At 35.5% G+C, this 12,064-nt stretch overlaps 1 protein-coding gene across 3 annotated transcripts in view; it reads right to left on the reverse strand.

Annotated features, from left to right (window-relative positions):
• Positions 1–12,064, reverse strand: part of SOX6 (SRY-box transcription factor 6) — a 315,755-nt gene that overhangs the window by 163,426 nt on the left and 140,265 nt on the right. For all 3 annotated transcript variants that reach the window (XM_083348763.1, XM_083348764.1, XM_083348762.1), the window contains exons 5-6: positions 9,423–9,595; positions 3,981–4,049 (exon numbers count right to left, since the gene is read on the reverse strand). In XM_083348763.1, coding sequence (XP_083204889.1) covers positions 3,981–4,049; positions 9,423–9,595 — 242 coding nt within the window. The remainder of the gene's footprint in view (positions 1–3,980; positions 4,050–9,422; positions 9,596–12,064) is intronic.

The following is a 12,064-nucleotide window of genomic DNA, read 5'->3' on the forward strand; positions in this document are numbered from 1 at the left end:
ATGCATTTGGGAAAATTGGGTGTGTGGGGGGGTACTGGGTGCATGGGATTTTTCTAGGTTGTTGTGGCCAAAATACAGCTCACCTAAAGAACTAAATAACTTTGAGGATACAACATCATTTATTTGCATGCATGCAAGGAATAATACAGTATAAATTGGACTTCCAGCAGAACTTTGATGCTTTGCTGATTAGCCCTGAGCAAAAGCAGAACCAGTGTTTCTATACCTTTGACCCACTACAATGGAAGACAAAGAAAGACAAAACGAAGAAAAAGTGGAAATAGTGAAAACTACAGTTTGACATTGCAATGTTTTAGGTAAACGCGTCCATGTGACCTTATCTGAACATGAACAAACACAGGGTTGTATACAAATCACAATGTCAACAGAAACTATGCCAACCATGCAAGAATAAGATACACAGAACTTTTTTTTTCCCTCTCTCCAACCTTCTTAGGACTCAACTCTGACTGAGTTGCCTAGGTAATTCCAACCTCACCTCCTGCAGAGACTGTCCCAGATCTGCTAGCATCTTAAATTGGTTCACTCCTGCTGAGCATCTCATGCTTGTCCTTGCAGATCCTCATCAGATGCCTCTATCACCACAACCTTACCTCATGGGGTCCTCCCAAAATAAAAACTTCCTTGACAAATTAAAATTCCCCAAGTGTGTCTTCAGTTGTCTTCAGACTGACAAAACATAGGTAGGAAAAATCACAAGCATGCTGCAAGTGATTGACTTCCCCTCTTTCATCCTTCTCATCCATGTCACAACAAGGTCATTACTAAAATATTCACTTGAATAGAAAAAGGTTCTATCCACAGACCTTCCTGAAAAGTATGAACCACAGGGCAGGAATCTAGAATTAACATTTTTAAAAAGTTAGCAACTTTCTTTGCCAGCATCAAACAAGCTCATCAAGCAGATTTTAATTCAGAAAGTAGCTTGCAAATGTTTGGTCCACATGCAGAGCCAAGAGTTAGAAACATTTTCAATAGGGCCATGACTCCAAATTGTATTGAAATTTGACTCTTTCTTTATAATTTTCAATAAATATTTTATATTATCATCATCTTCATTAATAATTATAGTCTAAAGCCCAAGAAAGGAAGCTGTTATGAAATTATATTATCTTTATTATATCTTTAGCTTACTACCTATTGAATAAAAATTTACATGGAATACAACATGTATTATTGTCTTCCATTTTCGTTCTGGTTTATTTCTCATCCTTAAATTATATCTAAAACTAAAATACCAGTAACAGCCTCTTTGCATTTGTTTTAATTATATATATATTGCTAATCGACAAATTTATGTACTATGTAAATAAATTTTTGGCAACAGTTATTTCCTTATGAAGTGCCATGTAAGAATACTTAATAAAATAGGTGTACCTTGAAGTCCAAGAATACTGAAATAAAAGTAGTCACATGTTCCAGGCATCCAAACAACTGCACAACTAGCTTCAGATGCAGATAGGAAATTGAAAATGTGCTTTCTCAAGACCTTTCTGACAAGACATAGTGATAGGATGACTGATTTTCTATTTAAAATTCACTAGGCTTTACAATAATGTTGCTACTTATTTAACTATAAACATGGTCTTTTGAAGAATGCTTATCTCTTTGTAAAGTATTCCTAAAATGTATACATCCACTGAAAGCATAGTCCTAAAATATATGAAGTACTCAAGCTTTATGGTTTAAGGACTGGGGACAACTCTTTGCTGAGCAGAGCTTCTAGTTTTAAAGTTATTTCAATTTCTCTTATTCGATTTAAGAAAACACACACACACACCCAAAAAACCAGACAAAAGTTCCATATTTGTCAGTTGTAACGAGCTGCTTAAACATTATCTACCTAAAGTCTTTTGCAAATCACAAACAATACATTAAATGTAAGTCTCATACTACAACTCTAGCCACACAAGCAGCCGTTCTTTAAAAATTTGTTTGCATGCCTGCTATGGCACTGACCCAGCAAGCTTTGATAGCAGCTAAAGCAATTCCTTGCAAGATGCTCCAGGAGAAGATGAAACAACCACCACGTATCCTGGCAAACATACCATGGAGGAGAAAAGCTTAACCTGCTTGAAATCCTTTAATGAGTTTTCCCAATGCACACAAGGCAGAGAGGCAATCAACGGAAGCTTCTCATTCTAAACAGACTCCCAACAACTGTATTGGCATAAAGTGACAAAATGTTTGGCAGTGGCTAAACTCCATAACTTAGTGGGGGGGGGGGGGGAAACAAGGCTAGAAGAAGATAAAGTGGAGGCAATGTACTAGTTCTTAGGAAGAGGAACGGCCACTTGGTCCTAGTGACTTATCTGTTAAACCTTAGCAAATACAGAATACAAGGCAATTAACAGGGAATCAACTACAGATAATCCTCAATTTACAAGAGTTCATTTAGTGACTGTTCGAAACGGCACTGAAGAAAGAAACTTATGACCACTTTTCACACCTACAACCATTGCAGCATCTCCACTGACTCACGTTTATGACGGCTGCAGTGTCCCAGGGTCAAGTGACTGCCTCTTGCAACCTTCTGACAAACAAGGTCAAGGGGGGGGGAGCCAGATTCACTTAACAACCATGTTACTAAACAACTGCAATGGTTCATTTAACAACTGTGCCAAGAAAGGTTGTACAATGGGAACAAACTCACTTGACAACTGTCTTGCTTAGTAAAGGACATTTTGGGTTCCACTGTGGTCATAAGTTGAGGACTACCCGTAATGTTATGAAGTAACAATGCAGAAAAGGCAAAAAGAAGACAAAATTACCTATATTATAACTTTCTGCAACATTGAGGCCACTGGAAGTACATTTTTCTTTGCTTCAGAATGACTACCAGAAGGCATATTATGACGCCAGCAATAGTATCCAACTAACTATGTAAATTGTAGACAGATTTTTTTTTTACTCTCGGTTCAGCAATTTCTTGGACTACAAAAAAATATTTCTGAACAAGAGGAATCCATTCATCCTCCCATAATAAAGCAGGTGTTGGAACTGAACAAGGTATTTAGAAACTGCACAAGCAACCCTCTTTCCAGGATCGTACCATTTTAAAGTAGAGTAGGGATTTTCACACATAAAAGCAAACACCAAATTTAGACTGGAACTTTTTACACAAAAACATGAAAATAATTCTGTGGAATCAGGCCAAAGAGTTCCTCAATCCAACATTTTCACTCACAGTAGATAATCATATGCAATAGGAAGTTTTGTTGTTGTTGTTGTTGTTGTTGTTGTTATTATTATTTTTTATTATTATTATTATTATTATTATTATTATTATTATTATTATTATTATTATTATTGTTGTTGTTGTTGTTGTTGTTGTTGTTTCTTGGTAGTGATAACTTTCAATAGCCATGATGTGATGCTTTTATAAAAGAAAAAGAAAAAACCACAACAGATCCACTAAAATAACATTATCTTTTATATAGTTTATCTTTGGATATATTCAAGAAGGGATTATAATAAATGCTATTTCTTCCTCCATATAAAATTAAAACTGGAATTGGCGCTCATGACACATACACAATAACATCTACCACCTACAAAATGCTGCTGCCCTCAACTCTTACTATACACCTACCTAGCAAGAGCTACAAATGATTTCTGTAATAACTCTATCAATGGAAAGCTGTTAAGTCTTCATTGTAATAAAATGATCCACAAGCAACAACTGAATCCCTATTTTTCCTTTGGAGCACATGTTAAACTATCTATTTACCTTAACATTAAATGGTTAAATTTAAAACGAATGACTATCCTTCAAACAAAAGCTGTTTGTTAAAAAATATAGCTTCCACTGAAATATTTTCACTCTTTTTTTTAAAAAAATAGCAGACCTATGGAAGCTTTGCTAGTTTAGTAGAGTAAAAGCAATTTTATTTTAAAGCTTCCCCTTCCTCTAAATAGAATTTAAGAATAATCAGCAGAGAGCAATAAAACATACTGACCTGAATTTGCTGCTGCAGGAGATTGATTTTGTGTTGCTGCTGGAGAAGTTGCTGCTGTTGTCTTGCAATCTGTTGGAAATAAAATTTACATTAAATTAAAATAGAGATACCAACTTCAATATTATTCCGAGAGAACAAAGTCCTCTTGATAAATTCTAAGATGTTTAGGCTTTGCTACACAGAATCTTACTTTTCCATGAGCTAGCTACAATACCACAAGGAGGTTTCAAAGATGTTATTCATTAAATTAATCTTTAAAACATAGTCAGGAAAACCTGGTTAAGTCATCAAGCATTTTATTAATGTACATTGTTAAGCTGCCCATTAGGTAATGGCTGCTTTAATCAGGAGCAGATTAGAGAAACGGCTTTCTCTTTCAGGTTGGCAAGGACAGCTCCATTTTAAGTCACCTCATTCTTTGACAGCCTTCCAAGGTGTACCGGACAGGAAACACAACCAAAAGAACTAATTCTACTTTAATGTAAGGCCGCATTAACAGAATCTTGCAAAAGTACAAATCTTCCTGTGGCTCCTTCATAGCCTAAGATCTCTGACAGGTGAGGCTCCTTCTGAGCTTCTTTCTCCACCTCTTAGGCAGCTGTGGACTGTGCCCTCTTGTTATCTGACTGTTCCCCTGATAGCCTCTATTTCTCTCCGCCCATCCACCCACCCAAGATCATTCCCACATGCTATTACATTCTTGGAAATGAGTTTGTAAAGCAATCATGATGAACCCTTTGGAACTCTCCATCCAAAACAGACTTTTTGAAGCATATTTATACTTTTATACATCATTTAATTAGAACTTTTCTGTTGGAGAAAGCTTCTCTGGGAAGTGAACACTGTATGTATTTATTACCTGTACTACAAAGTTATATTTGTCTTTCAATTGCCTTTTAAAAAAAATTTAGCACTGTTTTCATTTTCTATTGTTATCCTATGCTTGGTGTATTTTGAATAGAAAAGCGTTCTGCCTCTATAATACAAACACAATAACCATAATTGTTATTGCTGTTGTTTGGCTTCATTGTGTTATCACTGTTGTCTTAAAAGATTAGTGTTTTATTGTATTAGCTACTGTAATTGTTTTGAATTATATGTTTAGCATTCTATCATGGTTTCTAATAGAGTTTGATAATAATAATGATAATAATAATAATAATAATAATAATAATAATAATAATAATAATAATAATAATAATAATAATAATAATAATAATAATAATAATAATAATTGGAAGAGACCTTGGAGATCATCTCGTCCAAATCCCTGCTCAGGCAGGAAACCCTATACCATTTCAGAAAAATGGATGTCTACTTTCTTCTTAAAAATTTCCAGTATTGGAGAATTCACAGCTTCTGGAGGCAGGTTGTTCCACTGATTAATTGTTCTAACTCTCAGGAAATTTATCCTTACTTCTACGTTGCTCCTCTCTTTGATTAGTTTCCATCCATTGTTTCTTGTCCTGCCTTCAGGCGCTTTGGAGAATAGCTTGACTCCCTCTTCTTTGTGGTAACCCCTGAGATAGTGGAAGACTGCTATCATGTCACCCCTAGTCCTTTTCTTCATTAAACTAGACATACCCAATTCCAGCAACTGTTCCTCATATGTTTTAGCCTCCAGTCCCCTAATCATCTTTGTTGCTCTTCTCTGTACTCTTTCTAGAGTCTCAACATCTTTTTTACATCGTGGTGACCAAAACTGAATGCAGTATTCCAAATGTGGCCTTACGAAAGCATTGTAAAATGGTATTAACACTTCACGTGATCTTGATTCTATCCATCAGTTATTGCAGCCTAGCACTATGTTGGCTTTTTTGTGATTATGTAATTTTATGTGATTATATCTGTGGTTCAGAGTTATATAAACTGAAATAAATAGTTTTAAAGCTATGTTACTATATTACAGTTGCACTACTACTTAGATAATTAATTTATTGAATTTAAATTACTTGGGGGACAGCAAGAAATCCTAACGTCAGGAAAAAAAATCAACAAATAGAATAGTTTATTTACACAATACAATGTACCCTCATTTACTTTTGTTTGTAGATTTATTTTAATCCTGCTTTTCCTTCAGAACCTCAAGATGGCAGACAAAGCATCACTTCTTCAATTTTTTTCTTCCATAACGACACATGTGAGATAAGTCATTTTAAGATATTGGATGTATAATGGGCAAGTATAATGCCCAATACATTTTATCTGATGTTCTTTTCCAGTATATATTTCTGGGCTTCTATCAAAGTGCAAGATACAGCACAAAAAACATTAGGTAAGATTTATATATTCAGATTGCATGGAATTCCGTAGCTTCTGTACACCAAGAGAGGATCGCCTTTTGTCCCTAAGGCTAGTTAAAAAGAACTTTCCACATATGGAAGAATGTGCTAACCCACAATTTTTTGTCATTAACATGTCTCTCTTCTAATTATAAGGCTTTATTTGATATTGGTAAAACACACGGAAATGGAATCACCCTCCTGAATCTGAAACTATAGAATTCTTTTTCCAAACTTTTAAATAAGTTCAAAGTTTCTCCAATTGCCTTGAGGTTATAAAATTTCCTCTTCCAGAGCTGTACATGATCATGTTGTTCAGGAATTTTAGGAAGAATTACTATCAGAGCTCAATGCCATATTTTAGCATATTGCCTTTTACCATATTTTTAATATTTTAAGATATTTACTCTTATTGTGGCATCATGTTATTGCAAGCACTCTTTAAGGACAGAATGAGACAGGGCTAAACAAAAAAAGAATGATTATGCAGAGATAGGCATCATATTAAAAGTTTGTACTCAGGCTATGGCCAAAGCTTTGTAAATCTTGGGAACTGATTTTGTTAGAGTTTAAGTGTTCATACACCATTCACAGCAGTTATCAGTACAATATATGAGCAAATGAATATTCATATCCTTACAGAAGCCAGTGAAGTACTCACACAGCATCTAATATTGATGGCATTTGTGATTAAGCAGAAAGAGAGAAATGAAGAAATCCACCCTGCTACACAGCAATTACCACAGTGCAATCTCAATGTATAGGGCTTGACACCACCAAAGATGGCAGAGGAGCACCATGTGGCTCAACTCCTGAATTTTATTTGCGAATTGGTTGAGCTACATGCTCGCTCCATTGAGCATGACAACCTAGTTTTAAGTGTCATTTAATTTTCATTTTGAAATATAATTACAAAGTGTTCACTGTAAGATATCACTCGTCTGCAAATGTGTCAAGATTAATTTGTGCTAGCTTATTCACAAGTGTCAATAGTTAATTACTGTGTCATCTCTGGATGGCTAAATGACATTCTAACTTCTGATTTTTTACAGTATTCCTTTATGTTATTTTCCATTAGGGACGAGTCCATATTCCTCACATGTGGGCAAATATTCAAGCACATAAAATACCAGACGTCACAACTCATTAAAATCAACGGAGCATACTTTGCAGTATATACTCTATAAAACATGTTTAACTGAAATGATAATTCTGGTTTAAAGTCAGATTCCTAAAAAAGGCCATTAATTTAAAATGAATGCCCAAGGAACTTATGGTCTCTCGTTTTAATTTTTTTTACACAAGGTTTCTAATAGTTATGTAGGTGCCTCTTGTACATTGCAGTTTTCTTTGAACTTCAAATGATCAAATAATTTGCCAATTTATTTTAACAATATGCATTTAATAATTATCTTATGAACTAGTAGGAAACACAGTTTATAGCATGGTAATATTTTTTTAGAAATATTGGAATCTAGAGGAGTAATCTACTTCTACCAGACACAAATTAATGAAAGTCTGTGGGACCATTTACTCAACTCTTAGAAAAGGGAAAAATGTAATTCTAAATAAACTATTAAACATCACTCCTATTAGGTTCAACAAGACATTCTTTCATGGGCGATTATAATTTGTATTTTAAAACGTGTGTGTGTGTGTGTGTTAAAGCAGCATAATCCATATTAATAACATGTCATTCACATCTGTGGGAGAGTCTGGTAATTTCCATGATTTGCAATGGGGTGGCTAATAAGAATCTAAATAATGACAATACAAAACCTATATGGAGTTGGTCAACATCAGGAGTGTTAAGGGGAAAAAAACCCTGAAGGCTCTATTTTAGCAGCTCAAGAACACACTTTGCCAATTAATTGCACGAAGGTGAAAATCCAACATGTAACAAGCAACAGCAAATGTTGCCTTTGTAGTGAAAAGGATCAAACAATTGATCATTTGATCAGTGGCTATAGCAAAATTTCACAATTGATCTGCCAGAATTATTCTTTGGAAACTGCCGGAGGTTTGGATCTGAATGTAATAAAAACCACTGGAACCATCAAGTTGAGAAAGTTTGGAAAATGAGGGCTTAAGATCTTATAGGACATTAAGATCCAAACAAAGAAGCACCTTGTTAATAACATGCCTGATATTACAGTTATTGAAAAGAAGAAAGTCTTCTGGATCCAATCTGGGCTGGTCACCAGGACCAGGGGTTTAGTCTTCCGAGTTTTTGGACTCAAGCAGAGGCCCATCCTCAGAGAACTTCTCTCTACCAACACATTCTGGTAGAGAGAGGTTCCTTGAGAATGGGCTCCAGCACAAGTCCGAAAGCTCAGAAAACTAAATCTCTAGTCCCAAGTGACTGACCCAGATTGGAATCTGTAACATTATTCTGGGACATGTATATTTGACTTCATTTGTGATTTTGCTATTCCAAATGATCCCAGGGCTGAGAAAAACCATTGGAACAATTACAAAGTATTGGGATTTGCAGATCAAAGTTGAACATTTATGGAAAATGAAATCCATTATTATAACAATCATGATTTGAACCTTTGGAGCAGTATGTAAAGAACTTCCTTGATATCTGGTAATATTGAATTTATTGAACTTGAATACCCTAATTTATTTTACAAAATGAATATTGAATTTATTGGACCTGAACACTTTAATTTCACAAAAAAAACACTGCTTGGAACATTTCTATATTCTTAGATGCTACTTTACTAATTCTTAGGTTCTTGAATAGGACTTGAATTATTAGGTTTATTAGAATGTGAATCTAATTATAGATTGCCAAAACATTTAATACACTAACACAGGGGTGTCAAACTGCCGGCCCGTGGGCCAGTTGCATCACGTGGAGGCTGCGCCCACCCCAGCTCCGTCAATGCGAATCAAGTCGCGATACATCTTGACACATCACATGACACGGCGAGTTTGACACCCGGGCACTAACGTATACCCAAGGCCCATCTCTCTCTCTCTCTCTCTCTCTCTCTCTCTCTCTCTCTCTCTCTCTCTCTCTCTTTCTCTCTCTCTCTCTCTCTCCCTCCCTCCCTCCCTCCCTCCCTCCCTCTCAAATCAGGACTGAGTGCAAAATAAGTTCTAGTAAAAAACATTTCCTGATATTTTTAGATGTTGCCATTTTGTCACTTACCTGTTCTTGCTGTTGGCGAGCGAGATCCATTTGCTGCCGCTGTTTTTCAATTTGTGATGCTGCCAGCTTTTTCTGCTCATCGTGGGCCGCCAGAAGCTGCTCCCGTAAGCTGATGAGCTGGGTAATCATGGCCGAGAGCTGTCGTTCTTTTTCTGCTAAGCTTTCAGGTGTACCTAAAGGAGAAACAAAAGATGGGGCATAAACAACAGACAAATAAACAAGCAGAGGGTAAAACTATTTCTATCCTACAGAAGGCAACATAAATATTTTATTAGAACATATATTCTGCTACTGCGTTTTTCAGAGGTAGGGATCTTTCACTATCATCTGGTAAGAGAAAACAGATAATTTCTCCCTTCTGACAAGAGGTAACATTAATTAGGTAATTTGCAGTAGCACGTTCCTTTCTCCCTTCCATTCAAGTATAATGGCTCTTTAATGAATTACTGTGTTCACAAAAAACATTAATACAATGTCATTCTCCCCCCCCCCACCATTAAATACTTTTAAATAAACAAACAACCCTAAAACTAAAAAAAAATTGGGCTACTTTCTTAAAGATTTCCAGAATTCACAAGAAATGAATATATTGATAGGTCATGGCATTCCATTTTTACTACTAAGATACCCTAACATAAATGTGTTGATTGAAGCCAATGAGCTAAACTGAACATAGTCATCAACTTACATCCATTTTTTAAAAAAATCATTGAAAGTTACAACTACACTGAAAAAAAGCAACTTGCAACCGGTCCTCACACTTACAAGCCTCATAGCATAACCCTGGTTAAGTGACTGATTCTGGGGCACTTGGCAACCGGCATGTAGTTAGAAGAGGATGCCAGGTCATGTGATTGCCATCTGCCACCTTCCCAGATGATTTCTGGCAAGCAAAGTCAATGAAAGTCGCCCAATGAGCTTAATGATGTGATTCAATTAACTGCGCTGATTCACTTAACAACTGTGGTAAATAAAGGTTGTAATATCAGGGATTGACTCAATTAATAACTGCCTTGCTTAGCAATCGAAATTCTGGTCCCACTTGTGGACATTACCTGACGACTACATGTACATTCCTTAAACATATACCTCTTCAAAGAGAACTACATATAACACAATTATAACAAGAATAATTAAAATTAGCAGGCAACTGAAACACTGATAAGCTTTCAGCCTGAATGGCCATGGTCTAGATTTCATTTGATGTCAGCAGAAAAGGAAATTAGCCCGTGGCCATTCAGCCCAGGCCATTTAGGCCATTCAGCTATAACAGGGGTCTTCAAACATGGCCCTTCTATGACTTGTGGACTTCAGCCCCCAGAATTCTTCAGCCAGACACACTGCCTGAGGAATTCTGGGAGTTGAAGTCCACAAGTCATAAAAGGGCCAAGTTTGAAGACCCCTGAGCTATAATGATGAAAACTTACACCAGTATATCAGCTGGAAATTATTTGCATTAATCACTGTTAATGTCTAGGATTATCAATAGTTTATTTGTTAAACTGTGATTTAATACCAGAATTATGAGATTATTTACTCTTTTGTTGTAGCTTTCAGAAAAGAATTTTGATGTAAATTTCCATGGATATATTGAAAATACCCTACAAGAATATGTGAAGCACTAAGCATGCAAGAAGATATATCTGAAGCTAATTATGCTGGCAAAACATACAAAGAAATCTGTAAAGTAGTAATTTTCCAATGATTCTGGTAGTTTAGTTTACATTGGTATGTTGTTATGATAGCCCAGCATCTGTCAGCTTTTCATTTAGTTAGCAGGTTTTGGCCCCAACGAGAAGCAGCAAAAACTAAGTAGAGTCAATCCTAGTTAGTAGTTGGAAAGGGGATAATCATTTCAGAACTTTTGGGTAGACCGGGATACAATAAATAAATAAATAAAACAACCCTTGAGGAGGACAACAGTGCCCACTATGGTACCAATAAGGAGTGAAGTTTCAGTTAAGGCCGTTGTGATTTTTGTATTGGGTTCTGAGCTATATTCTCATACTGTCAAATTTAACTTGAAGTCAGGATTTTTTTAAAGTTATGTTTATACCAATTAAAATATTTCTACAACATCAGCAGCTGAACAACTTGGTTTCATAAACTTTTTATCTTCTGTAATATAGAACAAAATAAGTGCATGGAAAGGAAAGGATTAGCAATTGCAACTGGAAAAAATCAAAGCCAGCTAATATATCTCCTGGAGAAAGTCTCATCCTTTGAACCAGAGAAGCAGAATTTTACTTTCACACATATTTCACCTTTCCACATTGTATAGTTAGAAAATATGCTATATGCATTTAAAGAAATGCATTTGGATCAACCCTCAAGAAAAAAAGAATATTCATGATCAATTTCAAATCTAGTTTTAGACATCAGGAATAAAATATCCAATCCACAAAATTTCCCCAAAAAGAATATGTAAAGATTGAATAGTAACTAACAGGATAATGTTAACAGCTAACATTTTAGTCTGCTCCAGTATTTTATTATCTTTCATTCTCCAATAAATGGGTTTGTTCTATTAATAGGATACTAAAACTGAGTCACTCACTATTTGAATGCCTCCTGAGTGGCTACTAAATGTCTGAATTAGTAGAATTCAATTCATTCCAAGGATGCAATGTATTGTAGCTTAT

The sequence above is a fragment of the Vipera ursinii genome, assembly GCF_947247035.1.
Source record: "Vipera ursinii genome assembly, chromosome: 1".
Classification (NCBI taxonomy): domain Eukaryota; kingdom Metazoa; phylum Chordata; class Lepidosauria; order Squamata; family Viperidae; genus Vipera; species Vipera ursinii.